The sequence below is a fragment of the Colletotrichum orchidophilum genome (assembly GCF_001831195.1).
Source record: "Colletotrichum orchidophilum strain IMI 309357 chromosome Unknown Scaffold_89.1, whole genome shotgun sequence".
In the NCBI taxonomy this organism is placed as follows: Eukaryota; Fungi; Ascomycota; class Sordariomycetes; order Glomerellales; family Glomerellaceae; genus Colletotrichum; species Colletotrichum orchidophilum.
In genome coordinates, this window is record NW_019173045.1 from 194,811 (window position 1) to 215,704 (window position 20,894).

Sequence of the window (20,894 nt, forward strand, 5' to 3'; positions counted from 1 at the left end):
TTATCAGAGTCTTCGGCTAGCCGAGAATCGGTTGAAGCGACGGGTTCAAAGTCCCGGAATAGATGCAGACTGTTGGAATCATCTTGAATAACTTCATCTTGTTCATCAACTGCTCTCGGTTCAACTAAAAATACCATATACTAGTGTTGTTCCATCACACAGTGGAGGCCATCTCCGCCACTTTCTTCCACTTTCCAATCGACTGGTGAAATTGAGAGAAACGCTGCGTGCATCTCTTCACGGCGGCTTGGCCCCTTTGATGAGCGCAGTCATTGAACTCCCGTATAACAGCCTCGACATCGCCAGCAGTTAAGGATGCGCCACAAATTCTCCCAGCCACGAGTGTCGCCAGCCCCACACCATCCAGAATGGCATGGTTACCACCTTCGCCCCCAAAGATGGGCATGGCATGTACGGCATCACCAACAAACACGACGCCTGTCTCAGCCGCCTTGTCCAAGTCCCCCCGCGTTGCTTGCACCGCCCAAATGCGCCAGTTGTGCACCTTGTCCTTCTTAATAGCGTCTGCATCAATGAGGGCCGAAAAGGGTGGCGCCAGGTCCTTGGCGCGGATCTCCTTCAGGAGATGCTGTGGCACCTTGATCATGCCCGGCTGGTCGGGCATCCAGAGGGGGTCCTTTTCGCCCTGTTGCACACGAGAATACGTCCAGTCGAGGTCGATTGCTTCGGGTCCCGTGCTGTTAGCGACGGTTACGAAGGTGTTGAAGTTATGGCCCACGCCCGCGGCTATGGTGGATTCCCCGACGTGAGGGGCCCATATTTGGCGCCATGATGTGGTGTCCATCCGTCTCTTGCCGTGGAAGAGGACGACGGGAAGTAGCTGGGCCTTCAGATCCGGTAGGAGGCAGTTCCGAACTGTGTGATGTTAATGTCATGCATCCTGATCATAGGTAGACAGGAAGTTACCGGGTCGTACCACTTGAGTGCACACCATCTGCGGCCACAATCATGGATCCAGTCACCTCCTCGCCACTCTCAAAAACGGCCGTGACATTACCAGGCTGCCCTCTCACTGCAGTCAACTTGTGGCCATGACGAACCTCCACACCGAGAGCCAGCCAATTCAGCAACACGCTCCTGTTCGCCCTAAACAGGACGGCTTCGTCCCCAGTTCTGGGAGGTTCCGGGTTGAACAGAGACTTACCGGTCTCGTTAGCTCGGATTGTTAGGTCGACCCATCCAGAACCTCCAAGGAGACGGTCCACAGCCACTTGTTTCTGGAAAGTCTCGACAGGCACATCATCCAGCGCTGCCAGGAGAGGGTTGAAGGCCCAGTCGCGAACGGTAATTGCGTAGCCCTGAGTAGTGTACAGTGCAGACCGCTCAAAGACTATGCACGGTATCCCTCGCTGTTTCAAGACGCGAGCCACCGTCAGGCCGGCGATGCCGCCACCTATAATCAGGATTGTTTTATTAGTCATATTTTCAGCTATTTGCCCGGATGTCAGTATCAACGCAACGTCCAGACAAGACTGCAACAAAAGCAAAATGTGCAATGAGTGGATATTGGTCAAATTCTGGGTACGGACGGACTGTAAGAGACTCTGCTGGCTAGGCTCATGGGACTGGCAGACTCCGGCTCCCCACGGTGAAGTCGCTCAGCGAGCCACTGGGGAAACACGTCCGGAGCGCCGAAGCGGGTTTAGCGAACGCCGAGACCGGATTGGGGTGGCATCTTGTGTTCCCATTGGTCCGTCGTAGCCCGGTGCAAGGACAAAGTAAGCGAGCCGGCGCCTCCGTCTTGTCCGTGCCGACCGCATCACGAACCTGATTAAGATGGAAAGCCAAAGGCAAGGAAGGGCCAATCGCGCAGGTTTGGAACATGATCTTGAGATATTCCGAATGAATTCAAATGCCCGTCGATATGAAGCCCATCAAAATCTATGGGCATGTCGCTGTAGGTCATCTTTGCCGTTTTATTGACTCACCGGAAATTACTGATACAGTCTTCAGGGTCCACACCCGTGGAAGGTCGTCATCCTCCTAAAGGAACTCGGCGTACCCTACGAGATTGAGTTTCTCACTGCGGAGGAGATGAAGTTAGCTCCTTACATAGACGTCTGTCCCAATGGCAGAGTTCCTACCATAGTAGACCCAAACCACGACATCACCTTGTGGGAGGTATGTTCACCGATCGTTGCACTAGGGTATCGGACTGATTTACCCTCCCATCTCTGCTCGCGAAACAGTCCGGAACAATCATCGAGTACCTCGAAGACATATACGATCATGATGATAAATTGAAGTACAGCGCCTTCCCCGAAAAGTACCACCTGAAGAACTGGAAGGACTATCAAATCGCTGGGCATGATCTCTTCTTGGGGCAAAAAGCCTATTTCACAATGGTAGCCCCAAGTTCTCCCCGAGCTTCCCTAGAGTTGTACCTGATATGATATTAGTTTCACACCGACCAGGACATCTCGTCCGTTCATGAGCACTATGGCGGCATGGTGCGGTGGGTTCTCGGGGTCATAGAGCGTCAGCTCACCAAGACAGGACAACCGTACCTGGTGGGCGACAAGTGCACGTATGCCGACCTCATGTACATCCCTTTCCATTTAGTGCTTTCAGACAAACTCATGCGCAACGTCAGCAATGGCTTTGAGCAGGAGTGGAAGGAAAAGTTCCCGCGATGCTATGAGTGGAACATGCGGATCCTAAGGCGCGAGAGTGTCCAGCAGGCACTAGAGGAGAAATATCGAGCGATGGACGCGGCAGGGTGGCCGCGCTGAGGTATGAGCTCATTTGTATCTCGAAAAAACAAACGTTGCACAGAACTATCCAGTCCAGAATATCGGTAACTTTCACTCGGGTCACTGTGCAGCATCGGCAATCCATTGAGCTCATGGTCTGAGCCAAGCGTGTCACCCTGCATCAGACCACTCGCAGATCCAATTGTTGCCGTTCTTACTTTGCTCAGTTCGACAAACGACAACAATTCGAGCTATAGCCCTCGAAGATGTCTCAATACGCGAAGGATGTGACCGTCATCCTCATTGGCGGCGGCCTTGCTGGGATCGCAATGGGTTACCATCTGAAACAAGAGCTGCAGTTTCAAGATTTCACCATTTTGGGAATCTCAATAGAGTTGGTGGAACTTGGAGAACAAACATTTATTGAGGATGGCCAGTTATCACGCCAAATTCCATAATTAGACGACTGATGAACTAGAGACTTACACTCTGATTACACAGCGGATGCGATCTCAATCCCATCATTACACCTTTATATATATTATGAGTCCAAATTGATGTAAAGATCTCTATGAACAGCCATAAACCCTATAGTGTGAGCTCACGTATCTAGAACACATCCAGGCTCCCTGGGCATGCTGAAAGCTCTTCAGATATGGAGGACATATGCACAAAGTTCGACCTTCATAAGCATGCCCATACGTCTATCGAATGCTTAAGAGCATTTTGGCACCCAGAAATCTCAAAGTGGGAGCGGGAGGTCAATTTTAAAGACCTGAAGACCGGAACTTTTTGCTCCCAATAAGCTCCTATCCTGGTCTCGGCAGTAGGAGCAATTTCGTTTCCACACGCCGTCAAGTTTCCCAAGGATGGAGAAATTCCAGGGCGCCATGTTCCATACTACACAGTGGGACCATAAAGTTGACTTCAAGGGCAAGAAGATTGCATTCATTGGTAACGGGGAGCAGCGCACCCGAGGCGATACTCGCCGTTGCAAAGCATGCGGCATTCGTGAAGCGGTATGTCAGAAACGGACAATGATTCCACGCCAGGCTCAATCGACAATTCTTCAAAATTGATAAGACCAAGTTCAAACTGGTACCCCTGTTGATGCATTGGCTCCGTTTACAAAGTTTCCTTGAAGCAGACACCGAGACAAGAAGCTATTTTCCTAGGTCAAAGGGACTCAAGGCACGACGGAAAAAAGAAGGAGGAGTCTAAAAAGGTTATCGAGTCCAAGGCCCCAAAACAGTATTGGGAACACATATTCCCAGATTTCCGCGCGCTTGTAAACGTCAAGTTTTTGATCCAGACTACTTGGAAGGCTTGAATCTGATCAACGTTGAACTACTCAAGTAGAGAATTTTGAGATTATCGAGTCGGCTATTATCAGCGCTCCCGGAATCGGGGCTGATTATGATATTATTGTCTCGGCAACCGCTTCTAAGTCTCTCAGCCCTTGAAGCCAATTCATATCGATGGCTTCAAATGTGTGTCCTGACACAACCAACAGAAGGAATGCACAGGGGCACAGGCTTACCTCGGAACGTATGTTCGTGACACCCCGAATCTCGCCTATCTATTTGACCCGAATACGTTCCCAGCCAACGACTCCGACCTTTTTACCTGCAAGACACAGGGAGACTATGCAGTGAAGTCTCTTTTCAGACCACTGATGAATCCACGGGCATCTATGATCGAGATGAAGCAGAGCGCTGAAGACTGCGAGACTAACGCCGTCGCAAACAAGGTCTTTTCTGGAACTTGCTTAAATTGGTAAAATGGTGACTATAACAGAAATCCGTCATCATGGCCAGGTCTTGCCAAGTCGTTCTGGCTCGGGGCTTTCAGTTCAGAATGGTCAGCATTCAACTGCAGTGACATGGAAACTACAGCTTGTGATGGTTGGGTGTGGTTACAGGCGATTTCAGTTCCTGAAGCGCCTTTCGGAGCAGTCAAAGAAAGTGGGCATGGCCAAGAAAGCAGTGTATACAGGCTACAGAAAAACCAAAACATCAAAAGCACCACTATTTTGAATCAAGATTTGATCGCGGTTTGTTAGTGTTCTATGGCACACTCAACTATAGATGCAAAAGCGTAAACATGTACTCATCCAGCTGACAGGTCTCTCGAGAAAGCCAACGGCCAGTGATGTGTTTTCAGGGGGATATGAAGCTCTTTGAGAAGAGAGGAAAGAAACACCGTGAATCGCATCTTGTTCTATTTCAGTCAAAGCCGACATACTGGAAGCTCCATCTAGAAGCCAGATTTGTGAAGCAAGTTGATTGAGACAATCGGACGAGTGCGGCTGGGGTCATGACGACCCAATATTCGAGAGGGAAGTTGGATGATGGTTGATAAATACCTAATCATGTAGGAAGTCTCATCAACTCCAAGTCAACATCCTCTCTATCCGGCTTCCAAGCTCTAGATGGCTATTGACCTCGCACAAAATCCATCCGCTTCGGCAGAGAGCCACTATCATGCTTTCGATGACATAGTCGACAGCAGAAAGAAAACACATCACCACGGCTTGCGAGTCATTCCGCGAAATCAAAGTCAAAGTAGGTGCCTATCCCAAAGATGAAGATTTGCCAACGAGGTTTGCGGGTCTTGTTCGGACCCTGGCGTAATCTTTCACCACATTGCGATGGATAGACAACCTGTTGCTCGAACCGCAGACGTGAGGGCAAAGACTGGAAGCTCCAAGAAAACGAGAATAGAAAGAAGTATGATACTCTGTGGATAACCCTCAACATCGAGGAGGCCGAATTCAAGTGGCGGAATGGTGTGCGATGCAAACTATCCTCAAGTACTTCAGAGGCCCTGAGGAATGCTATCCATCCCTACCGCTAGTTGGCCGTGACGTATTTCAGAAGAGTTTTGCAGAAAAGATAACCTACAAAGGTCTCTGCTGTGTAAGATCATGGATTGTCTCGGAAACGCACTTCAAGAGCTCTATATCCCGAAAAGGTATATGCATTAGTTTCAATCTGATACCCAGGCACATCGCCCATGGATGTCGAATAATTACATTCAGGCACAACACATAGCCGTGCTCAAAAGATGTGCATCGACTCCGCAGTTTCTATCGCCAAGATTAGTCATATACACAAGGCTACACACAATCTCAGACGGATGGACTTTCAAGGTGTAACAATCAACTGCTCTGCGGCCTTGCTTTTGATATTTGCAACGATACTACAGATGAGAGAGCCTGGGAAGCATTAAACTTGGGATTTCATTGAATGCCTGCTTCAGGAGAGTAGACGAATTATCATTGTATCAGAAAAACGCTAAGAGAGCACATGGCGTTTTGGTCATGCTCTAACAACAGTGGGAGAGATAAGCGCTCGCTCAAAACACACATGGAGGCAGTCATTAGCAACAGCCTCTTTCCCGAGCAAACGGAAGCGAGGGAGACGAAACTCCGAAACTGGCTCGATTGCAAACAGCTATTCATCTAAATCGTCGACGCAACCATATAGATGAGTTCAACCTTAATGGATGTGCGGCAGTCAGCATGGGAACACGATCGGGGCCGAACTACGAATCGACTTTGAGTGGGTCCTTGCCGCAGACAACATTCCCGATCCAGGGGAGATCTTCAGTCGCTGGGCCGAATTCAAATGGGAGAAACTTTTCTTGCATTGAAGTTGGTAATTATGCTTTGCGTTGACAAAGTGAGTACATGTATCTGTAACGGAGGATGGCCTCTCTCAACACTAAAATGGTGAGATCCCCTGGTCATCCTCTGCGTCTGTCTGGAGAAAATCCCAAGTAGCCAAATCACGAAATACGCTGGGTATACCGTAGTCGAAAAAATCGTAAAAGGCCCTGTCAAGATGGGAGTAAGATAGCCCATCAATGGACCAAGTCTCCGCCTGGTGACTCCGGAGACCATGACCGCCAGCTGTGCCTTCCGGTTGAAGGCCCTCACAAGGTTGAACCAGGTTCGAAACAGTAAGAACGGAGGTTCCGGTTGGATCTTGAGTCGGACCCTGGAGAATTTTCGAATTATCAGCGGGTTTTCTCGAAAGTTTTGCGTCTTGATGTTGGCACTCGCACGTGCATGGGGCGCCATCGGTTGATTGAACAGGACGGGCGGCTGACCTAGTGAACTGCTGAAATCGCCTGACTAGCCTGGCAACGCCCTTTGCGCTGCTCCATTGTTGACTGAGGATACTGAGATTGTCGTAGCATGCCCCGAGATCTTTGTATGCTACTTCAGGTGCTCTTTCACCGTCCCTGAGAGCACGGTAAATTACCGTAGTAGACATTGACATGGCATAAGGCACAAGGGGAAGAGGCGGGAGACCATCGGGCCCTTCGCGACCAATGATGCCAAGTATGCTATCGGCGGAGGATAGACGTCGCGTGTACAGGACGCTCTTCGGTCCGCTATACCGGCAGGAAAGCATCGCGGTAACATGGTACCAAATATGCAAATATACTAAGGCGCTTTCATCAGAGAAAGTTTCAACCTATGTTAGGTGTCTAAGGACACTTACATCTATGGGACCTCTGGAAACCGCTCAGGGAGATATCCGACGTAAGCTCCGAGAACGTCGGAAATGCACTGCAATCATCATCTGTAGCAGTGGAACTCGCTTTATAGACCCTAGTTGCCGTTTTCATCAGGTCCCCGAGAGATAAAGATATCGCCATAAGCCGAGACCGGTAGTCACCGTTTCGTGAAGCAATGCGGTCTACCCCGATGTCTGTATCGTCAATCATGAACGGCGCTGCGCCCATGATTGGTTTATTTAGCCGATCAAAGTTTCGCAACGTCCACCATAACAAGTCGCAACGCTCTTGTTCAGGATTGACTGGAACCTTCACATGGAGTGATATTGACCAAGCTTCGCAAATAGCCTGAGAGAGATATGCCGAGGAGCGATCCAATCCACTCAAACCGTCATTATGCAGATGCATTAAAGCCAGGATTTGAACTTTAGTGATTCGGTCCGTCTCAAGGTCAGCCTTCATAGCCGCATCGAGTCCCTTCAGTAACTCTGCAGCGAAATCCATCTGGTCCATGACCTGGCAGTCTTCCCGGATTCGAAGGAAAGGTGCAGCCTGTTTGAATTTGCAGGCAACGAGGGAGATCGCCTTTAGGAGATAGACTGAGGCTTGTCCATTGCTGTAATCCCGGAATATTACAGCCCCGTCTACCACTGGGATGAGTTCATCTAACATCATGTTGTAAAGTGGCAAGAGAATGTCTGTCGTGGACTTCGGCAACTGTAGAAAAGCGCCCTCGTCTTCAAGATACCGTCGTTGGTTCTCAGAAATATCAAGTGGCATGGCTCTGAAGCGGTGCCGGTCGTACCAAGTGCGCTGACGGAGAGTCTTTTCCTCTAGCGAGGGGCCGTATTCGGCTGTATTTACGTGGTTTCCCTGGCGGTGTGGGTGCGCTAGACAAGTTCCAAATTTTTCTGCAATCCTTATCGCTGTCGAGTCCGTGGATAGATCTACCAAGACAGACTCTGGATTGTACAGACTGACACGGCTTAGACTCGGACTTGAATCACGAGTGTTCGGTGTCTGGCCTGGGTCTATGACAGAATTGATGCCGCGCTTGGTCGCGTAGGGTCTTTCCGTGGTAGCGACATGATAACACCTTTTCTTTCGTGTGCGACAGTTTTGGCAAGGTGAAAGCGTTTTAGTTAGCCCCGAGTGGTCTTACCATAACAACATACTTGGGAGGGAGGTGTAGACTTATCTTGAGAGGAACGTTTACCGCTTGGATTCGCTGAGGACTGCCAAACAATCTCCATAGTTGCCCCAGTCATCAAAAGGCTAGTCGCATGCTGCTGGAAGGACAAGTGTTGGGGTTCAAGGAGTACGAGATATATCCGGTTCACTCCCTCCGAGCGCGGTGCGAGTCCTCGTTCAGTAGATATCCCAGTTGGCAATAACTGATTGTACTGCAACAGTTTGGGAGATGTTGAGAGGGGCAACATGTTGTGGAGCATGCACACCCTGAAAAGCGGCATGTCTCCGCATCATCGCTATCTAAACCAATCAGCGTTAAGACGATACAACAATACCCTGTCGAGAGGGATCTGTGAGAACTTGCCGGTGATTCACTGCCTCACCATACGAAGGATGCCGCAATTCGTTAAATGCTTCCCCCGTCTACATTGAAGCTTTGAAGATTCTGGACACGAACGTCGCAGCAATGGCGGCTCAGCAACCTATCAGCCGCTCGATCCAGGAAACAGACGCTAGATACGCATGATCAGCGAAAGCCTCCGCCTTGCCCGCTCAACCAACCCAACCCCCAACCCTCTATGGAGCGACACCAGCGATTCCTTTTACAGCGTCTTCGAAGTGCGTAAACCAACGCTCGCAATTCAGCCTCTCTCAACCACGTCCTCAGGCCTACTACAGCAGCAAACCAGACGTTTCAATGCAGTAAAATCGACTTCATAAGATACGAAAACTGGATCTCAACAATTCCTTACATGTCTAAACGAATTTAAACCGGGATTCTCCTCAGCTGTGTTGTCTTCGGGCTGAGACGCCCTTGATGTGATAACTGGCATTGCCTGTTGGAAAAGCACCACTTAAGGTCGTCACACCAGTTCACCCCAAACCAACTTTCGCAGCCTGGCAGTATCGGTTGTTTTTGAGCAAGGATGGCATCAGTTATACAAGGTCCGTCATCACTTAGCCAAAAACCCAGCCACAGTTTACAAGCGTAATCAACGCTTAAAGCCTGTTGTAAGGAGTCGAGTCTGATCTGCCCGACACAAGCGGAAGCTCCGTTGGCATAACGAAATAAAAGTCCAACGATGATGACCTTGCCTCAACAATGTTTTTGACACGGAACAACTTCAACTACGTCATTAAGTCTGGCTATGTTCCAAGCATAGTACTCGTCGTGACGAAAGGCTGGATATAACGAGCTTGGCCATTGGAATTCCGGCTGTAGATTTCGACGCCAAGGTCGAGGTGTCTCGAAGCCTAATCTTCGCACACCGTACCTTGTTGTTTCAGTGTAGATGTAACTCTTATTCTTGCTGGGTAGCTCTAGGAGAGTCCACCGAGAACGGCTGCAGTTCGGCCGAGGTTGCGTGCCTAGAAAGAGTTAACGTCCCTGGCTTGTCACCAGCTACGCAACGTGAGCAGACTTCAGCATCGTTGCAAATGTAACAAGACGTACCAGTATTCCAGTCGCACTTCTAAATTCACCATTGAATCTCCAAATTTCCGTCGGTACTTCATCTGTCTGAAGTGACATGTATTGCCATAGTGCAGGTTCGTCCATTGTCCGTAATTCCTCGTAAAATTCGAGATTCTCTCCGAAGCGGTGTGCATGAAGCGTGAGGATTTCCCAGTTCCAGCAGAGTGAGTAGGCTTTGGTCCGAGGATCATTACAATATACTATAGACATGCGGTGGCTTGGTTCCTCATTGCATTTGCTTTCAAACCGACGAACGACGTGTGGAAGCTGTGGAATACCCCTGGAATCGTTTGTCAATCCCGTTCAATACCGGTAAGATCGCGCAGTTTTAAACCCTTCACGTTCCAAAGTAAGCATACTTGTTGAGACTCGATGTGGCTTGCGAATACTTACATCACTATGGAACCGGATGAGGCTGCCAAGGCTTTCCAGTTTCACTGCCTTCCACCAGAGGCCTACCTCTTGTTGAATTCCGCAACTTTCTGAAGAATTGGCAAAGAGTAGGTGCCGGAACCCAAGATGATTGCTTGCAACGTACAAGCTGTCGGTGGATGTTGACAAAGTCGGATCAAACAGAAGAACGTCCATGTTGTCACTAGGTGTGTTCGTCAAGTGGGCAATGTATTGTACGCCCTCGAATCCAATATGCCTGGCATAAATCCTTTCAAAGATCTTCACTGACAAAAGATTGCTGGTTGTCTCCCCACATTCGGCAAAATCGATGGCCAGGCGATGACGGGTCACTCGGTCTTCTAGGACACTGGCTGCAATGTTGTAACGGACTTCCTCTGGTAGATAGACAACATGACGAGAGGCTTCTTCGAGGAGTTCGGCCCAACAGGATTGAAGCCAGCGGATACGTCTTCTGTCCGCAATTACCGGAGGCTAAAATGTAGGTATGGTGGGTTCAAGGTTATTCGTAAACGTAGCGTCAGCCGTAATCTTAACGCAATGGGCGTGACAGCCAACCCGCTGCTCGTCATGATGGCATTGACCACGACACTGGACATATTCAACGTCTAGAGCGTTGTCGACAAAGCCCTCGACGATGTACTTATACGTTTGAGATATTTCATGGTCGCATGGCCGCACTTGTATGGTCAGCATACTGGTGGAAATTAAAAAGTGGAGGGACTTGTTTGCAATAATGTAATCTTTAAGTTTGAGTTTAAACCGGCAAAGCCCGCAAAGCCGTGGTACACAGATGGATTTCATTACGGTTTTGACAAGCGACCGATTTTGTGACACTCGTTTAACTAATTAAAGCATCAAGTACGAAACGAGGTATGCCTGTGATGGTCGAATCACCCGTGCATTTTTATTCACTTTAGCAAGTGTCTCGGAATTTCATTTCGCCATGGCGGTCCACCATGCCGTTCGACAGGAATCGCCGAACCAATCATTGTCATCTAGAGGAGCTTCCAATGAAGACGCAGGCCTCCGACCGAGACATTGTCGTCTCAGTGCCCCCCTACTTCCACCTCACAGTGTGCGTATCCTGTATAACAGCGAGTGAGGTCACGATGAGGAATGAGTGAAATGAAGGGTTCTGATTCACTGCAAGAAGACCTAACGAGGACATTTCCCGTCTTTAGAAGGCTTCGACGGCTCCCGAGGGACTCTTAGAGGAGTCTTTTAAAGGGCTCTTATCACCTGACCTCTGTGTGGCTTTGTCTTGTGTACCTGGCGGGTAGATAACAGGGTTTCCGAGCAGCACACGCTTCTCCGCGCTTTTTCGACGGTGGCGGATATACGTACTGTTCCGGATGGGGTACGGCAAACTACAATATGGGGCTTCAAGCAGGCTTTTTTATTTCTAATATTAAAAGAAAAAAATAAAGGCTGTTTGAAAGCAGGAAAGCAAGAAATCGAGAACGGCTGGTCAATACCATGTGTGCTATACGCGTCTTAGCGAAGTAAATGAAGTTTTTATCGTCAAATTTTCATCTTGATGAGAAAAACGTAATGGTGTTGGCTGGAACCCTGAAAAGCGAAAAGAAAAGGAAAAAAGAAGATTATCGGTCTCGAGCGATGCTAAATCAAAAGTCTTGCTAAAACTAAATCCTTCCCTCTGATTGAGGCCAGTTATAGGCTCTGAAGTCCTTTTTGAGGTTGTTACTGTGCCAGTGAAAGCAAATCATGTTGTTTTCGTCCAATGCCCTCGTCCATTTCGTTGGTTCAGTATTGAAGGTCTCGCCTTCATGTTCAAAGGCAAGAAGGAAAATACGCTTCTTGGTACGGTGCCAAGAAGATCCACCATTGGCGATGACGTAGCTAGACTGAACTTTCGAACAAAACAACACTGTATGCCTACTGTATCAAGGGTCATTTCCTGAGTTGCATTGCAAGAATGCATTCAAACCTAGCGGTGTCTCTGTGACATTGAGGCTTGTAACTAGACCAAGTATCTAGGATTACTTGTGCCGTTTTCTGCTAATCTATGGCTTAAGGCATACATATATGATGACCGTGTCCATTGCAGGTGTTGGAAAGTTGGGTTTGTTTACACTTTGCCGGCTGGGGTCGTAGCCGGTGGGTGACATCGCACATGATGCGACTAGACCAGACAGCTTAAATGGAGACCGTCAGCAACAAGTGACACATCGTTCTCCAGGGTCGTACTTGTCAAGTGATGAAAGTACTTGATTCTTCGAGAAGTAATCAAACTGACAAGGTATCGATCGGGTGCTATCCACATCTAGTTCCTCGCTGGCATGTAGCTTTGCTGACTCGGAGTATCCTATCCTTCCTGTAAGTAGTCGCTCAAGGTCTTGCAACGTCGAGTTTGTCAGAAGAGCGGAGGGGACAGCGTCATCAATGCCCACGCAAAGTAAGGTGCTTACGTTGTGCACCAGCTCCGCGCAAGGTCGGGCCCTACAGTAAGCAACAGGTGGCTCTGCGACCCAGCGGCTCAGATGACTCCATGGTCTACACAGGGTGAATGCGTATGGCACAGTCCGGCGCATCTGTTGAGCCGGAATAGGCCTTTAGTGATGATCCAGCCAAAATAAGTCCCCAATAAACACTTGTCTGGATTGCTCATAAGGAATTGTTCCAGCGAGTCTAATTCTACAGCAACAAGTTTAATTATTAAATATAATTAAATATTTTTATTATGTATTATTATTAGACTAAATAAAGAAATACGTATTATAATAATATAAGTTGTATTACTGCGGTTAAATAGTTTATTTACTTATTAAGCCTACTCGTTTATTATATATATTAACCTTATTTTATTATTATATAATAAATTTTATAAATTTTCTAATTTTAAAAGTATTACTAATATTCCTTTACTTTTTATAATATATCAGGTAGTATACGGTAGCTATTAGGTTTTTGTGGGGCGGTCCCTATTTCTTGTTAGGGCGTAATAAAAGTTCATAATAGCTATTACTTAAGACCGGTCTACTCTCATCAAAAATTTCATTTACAAGCCGCTGAATAATGAGTTTCCTCAGGATTGCCGATGAGTAATTTCATTTAAAAGTTATCTATCGGTATAGATTACAGCTCCACGCTTTAGCATTCGAACTAGTCCAGGCGTGCAATCTAACTGACTCGACATCAACTCTCATACGATCGAGCCATCGAGATACTATAAGTTGGTTCATATCGGCTGTGTCTTGTGATGTTCTCGCAGATCCACATCTTCAGAATGTTTAATATAGCTGAGTCGACAGGTCACGGCCCTTGGTGCCCTCGACGATGGAAGTTGCCGTACATGCGTCCCTAGTTGTGGGATTTCTACGGCGTTTCTTGTTAGTATGACCCGGTCCTTCCGGACGGCTCGACATATATAGAGGAGGTCAAGTGAGGAGCCCTACTATCATTTTTATTATCATCACCACCATCATCATTATTCTTGATAGGCGTCAAACCATAATGAAAGTCTCCACCATCCTCTCCATCGCCACGGCGCTTCTCCCGTCGTCGACTCTCGCCGCGACGAGTAATTCGTGGTGCAACGGCGGCACCGGCGAGATCTTAGACGGATGTCAGTCCGGAACATTTGAATACTGCGTAATTCCTCCCCGTATGCAATTCTTGCGGCCAAAGTGACTGATTGTGGCATTGGCAGTGCATCGACGAGTCGAGCCACCAGCAGGGGGATTACCAAATCTTTCGGAACTGTCGCTCGTCGTATGGGATTTCTTGTGGAGCGGGTGGAGCGGGTGATGTTCGATGCTGCTAAGTACAGGGTGAGAAGATGTTGGCAGGAAGGAGGGAGAAGCCAGAATGAGTAAGCTGTCTGCGTTTTTAGGGGTTTAATTTAATTGATGATGAATATCAGCTGGTGAATACCCGGCAGGGCTCTTTTCGATTTACCCGGTATGAAGTATTGCTGCCAGAATTCCCTGGTGGGCATTCGCGGCATCTCCGACAGCGTCTGTGCTGTTGACTCGGGCATCAAGCGGTAATCAGGAGTCACAAAGACCCACCCTCACGAGGTGGAGGCGTGTATGAGCCAGTATTGCAAAAATGCATAGCGGTCTCCAATGACCCACACATGTTGCAGGATCGTGATTTACGCCCAAGACGGTGAAGATTCATGCGGCGGAGTCGAGCAGGAATAGATAAACGCTCACAAGGAAACCGCCGGGGTAGTGCAGCAGGACGGTAGCGAGAGACCCGTCCGACTTCTCAGGATACACGACTTCGACATTAAGGATGGCGTGGGACGTGGCCTTGGAGGGCATCGTATATGACGTCTCCCTGGCAAATGTCTCCAGTGGGAAGGAGGATAGCATGTTGCTAAGGCGACCTTAGGCTGAAAGCAACGACTTCGGAGAAAAGACGTTCAGAAAGTGTGGCCACGTATGCTCCAACGGAAAGATGGATGCCCAATAAAATTGACTGCACAAAGCCCCGCCCCTTGCGTTCAGACGGGGCGCGGGCTTCAGAGTCGGCCTAATTTCCGTCCTACAGAATAGAAGCTTTGACCCCGCTGGTTCCGTTCCGGAAGTAATCTAGACCTTCGCGCAGTGTAGATCGGTCCCCGGCGGGATAAATCCAGTCGCTTAGTATATAATTATTAAAGACAGCTAGAAGGTTAAAGAACCTATTAAACTAGTCGAAAACTATCATACTTCCCCTACTATCGAGTGACGTGCCCATTATATCCTACTCGGCCATAATAAATATAATAAATAGAAACAAGTCAGCAAAGCAAATATAAAATTAGCTTTCTAAAAGCTTTACTAAGTCGCCTCCTACGCAACCCGCTGCTATTACTAAATAGCCTAATAACTATAACTAAAACTTCTATAAGCTTTAAAAACGCTCTCCTCCATAATATACATATATATCTAAACGCTATAAAAGCATTACCCCTCGTACAATATTCAGATTATTTATAATCTCCCCTTAATATTTAGTTTTATTTAAGTTACAACTTAATCCCATATTACTTAAAAATCTTAATTTATTTTATAAATTAGATTACCTTAATAACTATTTTATTAATTAAGACCGGAAGGGTTAGGTTTTTTAAAAAAAAAAACATTACTTTATAAAAGTTGAAAAAAATTAAAAATTAAAAAACAATTCAAATTTATAAATAGTTTAAAATAATATTAAATGAAATATTTAATTCTATATAAGAAAATAATATTAAAATATATTTATTTAAATTTTTAAAATTATAATTATTTAGAATTAATAATATAACGGGTAGGTTAATTAGGTATAAAAATAGGGCTTTTAAAAGGTAGATTTATGTTACGACCTAATATGTATAACAGACCAGGGACCTGCCCCGCTGCTCTGCGGCGGCTATTTCGTTATATATATAATCGAATAATAAGAATATATATATCACTTTGACGGATCGGAAGAACTATAGGGAAGTTATGTAATAATAAAAAAGACCGACGGACGATAAACGGTCTTTAAATATAGACCGATAAGATAAAAATCGGTTTATTTTTAAAAGACCGACTTTATAATATCGGTCCTAAATATAAAAGAACTATTTAATAATATATAGGACTTATATATAACATAGACTTAAGCTAGGCTTACGTCTATAACTTCTATAGCTTTTTTAATAATTAATTTTGTATTAAATCTTACGATTATTTTTAATTATTTTTATTAAAAACTTATTTAATAAAATTACGATTAATTACCGAAGCTTTACTTATTTTACGATTTATAAATAATAGTTTTATTAAAAGCTATTTTTATAACGATTATTATTTATAAATATCGTAGCCCCGACTTTTATTAATATAAACCTTATTACGATTAGCTAGCCCTAATATTTTAATTATTCTTATTTAATAAGTCGATTTTATAAAAACTTATTAAATAGTATAAACGATATTTATCGAATCCTTTTTTAATAAAAGTAAAAAACCCTAGGCTTTAGACGCTGAGCTAGTTTAAGCCGAAGGAGACGTAGAGATACCCGACGTTAAGTATAACTCTAATGGGGACGCAGTCCTTAATAAAATAATATATATTAAAATACGCTACGTCGTTAATTAAAATATTTAATATAATAAGAAATTAACGGACTTTTTTAATATTATTATTACCCGATTAACGGAAACTTAAATTAAGAACGACCGCGATATTACTAAGATATAAAGAATATTTAACGCTACGTTTAAAAAACTTAAGAACGAATATTAAAAAGCTTTAAACCTCGCCGATTAAGTAAATACGCTCTAAAGTGCTACTAATATCGTTATTACCCCTCTTAGCGGAGGACGATAGAAATTTAAATTTAACATACCTATTATTTTCGACAGGACCTTTAGAACCTTAAAAGGATTTTTAATTTAAATTAAGAACTTTTAGAACTTTTATTAAAGAGATTTTAATAACGAAATTAAGAAGGTCGTATACGCCGCTAACTTTTTTAAAAAACGAGTTTTTAAATAGTTCGAACCTTTTTAAAAAAAGTACCTTAAAAAAGAGACCCTTAACGAATACTTTATTAAAATACGAAATATCTATTATAACTTTAATAAGTTCGAAAAAGCCTTTAAATCGCTTTTTTAAAATCTAAATAAAAAACGATAAGCCGAGCGCGATATATCATAACTCCGGTAAACTAAATTAATAAAGGATTACTTAGCCGAGTTTAAACGCCTTAGTACTTAACTTAATCTCACTAACGACACTAAGATTTTCATGTTCTATTAAAGACTAAAGGATAAGGTCAAGGACGAACTCATTAAGATCGACGAACTAGACGATTTCCTTTAATATACTAAACTCATAATTAAAATCAATAACCGCTTTTATAAAAAAAAAAAAAAAAAGAAAGAATAATAATAAGAACTTAACTTAGGATATAAATATTAATAGCAATCTTAACGCAATTTTAATTAAAAATACCGCTATAATAGGAATAATAACCCTTAATAAACTACTATTTATAAATAATATAGCGGACCTATAGACTTTAATATAGCGAAACGAGACTAATCCCGTTAAAAAAAAGAATTTAAATATTATAATTATAATAAGCTAGGATATATAGCTAAAGACTATAAATAGCCTAAATAAATTTAATAACGACCTATCCCTAAGAAACAAATTAACATCACCTTTAAAAAAGTACCTCATAAATTACTCTTTTAGACCGTATATTATAACAATAACTGCCTTACCTATCGAGATAATAAGGAATAATTAAAATAATACTTTAAAAAACCCTCTAATAGAACCTTTATTATAACGAATAAATAAAAACGCCTTAAGACTATCAAAGAACATAATAAAGAGTATATCCAAATATTATCAAAAACATATAAAGTAGTTAAGGTATAACCTATTAATTTTCCTAAACGAGCGTAAACCCTCATAATAATAAGAAGTAAATTAAAAAAAAGGATAGCAACTAAAACCAAAGATAACCTATTTTAATTAAAAAACGAAATCCTAGCTTATAAAATACGAATTTTAGATAAATTTATTTATATAATACGACGAGTACTTAATTAAATAATCTAATATTATGAATATCGCCCTTTAACAATAAAGGATTATAACAAAGATTATATCCGTATCTTAACCAATTATTATAAAGCTAACCGATTATTAAGGAAAAAACGACTAAACGTAAAGGCAATACTCGCCCCACTCTAATAACGACTCTAGAAATAACTAAAGGTTAAGACGAAAAAAGACCTCCTCCGGCTAAAGGACAAGATCGATAAGGAAATAAATCTAATTTACGGACCCTAGACGTTAGAAAAACGTCACGAGCAACGCATTAAAAAACTAAGCGAGGCCTATTATACAATGGACGCCTATATTCCCCGACACCTAATTATAAAAATAATCCTTATTATCCTACGATAACAAATAAATAAATAGCTTAAAATAATAATAAAGGACGATATACTCCGCCTAAAACAAAACTTTCCTACGCTTAAAGAAAATACTAAATTAAATAATTTAAGTAAGGAAACTACCGATAATATATTAACGGAATTAAATACCGAGGGAATAAACTACGACCCCCTCTTAGATAATATTAATATATTAAACTACGAATAGCTTATAAATTAATAATCGCTTTATAATTTAGACAAACCTCGCGACGTCGCTTAATGACGTATTTAATTAGAAATCGATTATAAAATATTACCCAATATTAACGATTTTATTATTAAAAAAAAAGCCGATTCGGATAAGTAATTAAAACTATAAGAATCCGTAAGCTTTTAGGGAGAACTAAATTAGCTTACTAAAGATTTAAAAGACTATTTATATAACCGATATATTTTAAATATATAATTTAATATTAAAGTATTTAGAAATTATGAATTATTTCTTAAGGGGAGAGAACTTATTAATAAAAAAATAAACGATATCTACGACATTATTAACATACTATATTTATTTATTAAAGGATAAAGGCGCCCCGATTCAATAGCTAACTACGAACGGCTCGTAAAAGAAGGACAGGTACTAACCCTTAAGATATTAAAAAACTAAATATATTAATCGTAAAAGAACGACAAAAAGCGGCTAAAATAAATAAGTTCCTATATTTTATAACACTCCCCGATAAAAAATATTTATAAATTAAATTCTAAATAAACGGATATAATATAAACGTTATTATCGATAGTAGCGCTTAAGGAATCTTTATTTTATTAAAAATAGTAAATAAATATAACTTATTATAAATACGGAAATTAAACCCGTATACTTTATAAATAGTAAAAAGAAAATAAATTGATTATAACGACGGATATATTAATCGGGAGACCGTACACCTCACGATATATATTAATAATTAACTAAAATAATTAAAATACGATATTATGAAGATCGGAGATACCGATATTATCTTAAGAATCTCGTAGTTACGAAAACATAATCTACGGATAGATTAGAAAACCGGCTAACTCTATTAAATAAACTTAGTCACTAAACGACCTAAGGAAAAGGGTTTAAATAAGTCTTACGTAATACTTAATAAATAAAAATAAACTAAATATATCGCTTTTATTAAAATAATAGAACTTATTAGGATGTTCGTACCCGGCATAGACGATCGAGGATCGGACCTATTTTAGATTATACCTAAAGAGTACCGGATTTATATAAAACTATTTATTTTAAAAAAAGAAATAAGACTATTAAAACATAATAGTTAAGACATAAAGATCGAATTAAAAAAAAGAATATAACCTAAGTTCTATTTACTATACCTTATAAATTAACTTAAACGCGACGAACTTAATGAGTATATCGATAATAGACTTAAAAAGGGTTATATAAGACCATTATCCTCTCTAGTAAGAGTATTAATCTTTTTTATACCTAAGAAAGGCAAAAAGAAGCTTAGACCTATAATTAATTACAAAGGACTCAACGAAATTATTAAAAAGAATTACTATTTATTACCTTTTATTATAAAACTTAAGGAAATATTATACGGAGCCTAATAGTTTACTATAATAGACCTTAAAAGAGTATTTAACTAAATTAAAATTAAGGAAGGAAACGAATAGAAAACGGTATTCCGAACCTATAGAGGACTTTATAAGTACTTAGTTATACTTTTTAGACTTACTAACGTACTTATTATATTCTAAATAATAGTTAATTACGTATTTAGGGAGTACGCCGATATTTTTATAATTATTTATCTTAACGATATTTTTATCTTCTCTTTTAATTTCGAGACGTATAAAAAACACGTTTATATAGTATTTTAGAAACTTTAAGACGTAAAGCTTTTCGCTAAGCCCGATAAATGCGAATTTTATATATAAAAGGTGGATTTCCTTAGTTATATAATTACGCCAAAATAAATCTATATATAGGTATCTAAAGTAATAGTAGTCAAGGACTGGCCTATACCTATTAACGTTAAGGACGTATAGTTATTTTTAAAATTTGTTAACTTTTATTAACGATTCTTTAAGAACTATACTAACATCGTCCGACCTTTTAATAATTTAATAAGGAAAAATATAACCTTTATTTAAGATAAAAAATATAAAAAAACTTTTAATAAAGTTAAAGACTTAGTTACTTCGGAATTAATAACTATAATCCCGGACCTAGAGAAACTATTTAAAGTCGAGACCGACGCCTTGGACTTCGCTATAGGAGCTATCTTAAGACAACGAGATTAGCAAAAAGTACTTCATCCTTATATATTCTACTCTAAAGCGTTCTATAGAGCAGAATTAAATTAGCAAATTTACGATAAAGAATTAATAGCTATAATTAAAGCCTTTAAAGAATAGAGACCATAGCTCTCAGGAACTAAACACGAAGTTACTATTTATATAAACTATAAAAACCTTACGAACTTTACGATAAATAAGAATCTAAATAAATAATAAATTAAATAGAGCGAATTCTTATTAGAATTTAATTTCCGAATTATTTATTAAAAAGGTTAGGGTTAGGGTTAGGGTTAGGGTTAGGGTTAGGGTTAGGGTTAGGGTTAGGGTTAGGGTTAGGGTTAGGGTTAGGGTTAGGGTTAGGGTTAGGGTTAGGGT

The 20,894-nt window shown here is 42.2% G+C and overlaps 6 protein-coding genes across 6 annotated transcripts; 2 read left to right on the plus strand and 4 right to left on the minus strand.

The window, feature by feature from the left end:
• Positions 1 to 154: 154 nt before the first annotated feature.
• Positions 155 to 1,442, minus strand: CORC01_09710 (uncharacterized protein; the record flags this gene model as incomplete). Its single annotated transcript, XM_022621339.1, has 2 exons — positions 155 to 876; positions 938 to 1,442. 2 exons carry the CDS (start codon positions 1,440 to 1,442, stop codon positions 155 to 157), a joined length of 1,227 nt encoding a protein of 408 aa, XP_022472215.1.
• Positions 1,443 to 1,873: 431 nt separating this feature from the next.
• Positions 1,874 to 2,753, plus strand: CORC01_09711 (uncharacterized protein; the record flags this gene model as incomplete). The annotated part of the gene is made up of 4 exons (XM_022621340.1): positions 1,874 to 1,918; positions 1,975 to 2,142; positions 2,211 to 2,366; positions 2,421 to 2,753. The coding sequence occupies 4 exons, from the start codon at positions 1,874 to 1,876 to the stop codon at positions 2,751 to 2,753; spliced, it is 702 nt and encodes a 233-aa protein (XP_022472216.1).
• Positions 2,754 to 3,583: 830 nt separating this feature from the next.
• Positions 3,584 to 4,494, plus strand: CORC01_09712 (monooxygenase; the record flags this gene model as incomplete). Its single annotated transcript, XM_022621341.1, has 2 exons — positions 3,584 to 3,733; positions 4,228 to 4,494. 2 exons carry the CDS (start codon positions 3,584 to 3,586, stop codon positions 4,492 to 4,494), a joined length of 417 nt encoding a protein of 138 aa, XP_022472217.1.
• Positions 4,495 to 6,439: 1,945 nt separating this feature from the next.
• CORC01_09713 (uncharacterized protein) lies at positions 6,440 to 8,021 on the minus strand (the record flags this gene model as incomplete). Its single annotated transcript, XM_022621342.1, has 2 exons — positions 6,440 to 7,167; positions 7,226 to 8,021. The coding sequence occupies 2 exons, from the start codon at positions 8,019 to 8,021 to the stop codon at positions 6,440 to 6,442; spliced, it is 1,524 nt and encodes a 507-aa protein (XP_022472218.1).
• Positions 8,022 to 10,209: 2,188 nt separating this feature from the next.
• On the minus strand, positions 10,210 to 10,494 carry CORC01_09714 (uncharacterized protein; the record flags this gene model as incomplete). Its single annotated transcript, XM_022621343.1, has 1 exon — positions 10,210 to 10,494. The coding sequence occupies one exon, from the start codon at positions 10,492 to 10,494 to the stop codon at positions 10,210 to 10,212; it is 285 nt and encodes a 94-aa protein (XP_022472219.1).
• A 3,965-nt stretch (positions 10,495 to 14,459) lies between these two features.
• Positions 14,460 to 14,660, minus strand: CORC01_09715 (uncharacterized protein; the record flags this gene model as incomplete). Its single annotated transcript, XM_022621344.1, has 1 exon — positions 14,460 to 14,660. One exon carries the CDS (start codon positions 14,658 to 14,660, stop codon positions 14,460 to 14,462), a length of 201 nt encoding a protein of 66 aa, XP_022472220.1.
• Positions 14,661 to 20,894: the final 6,234 nt, after the last annotated feature.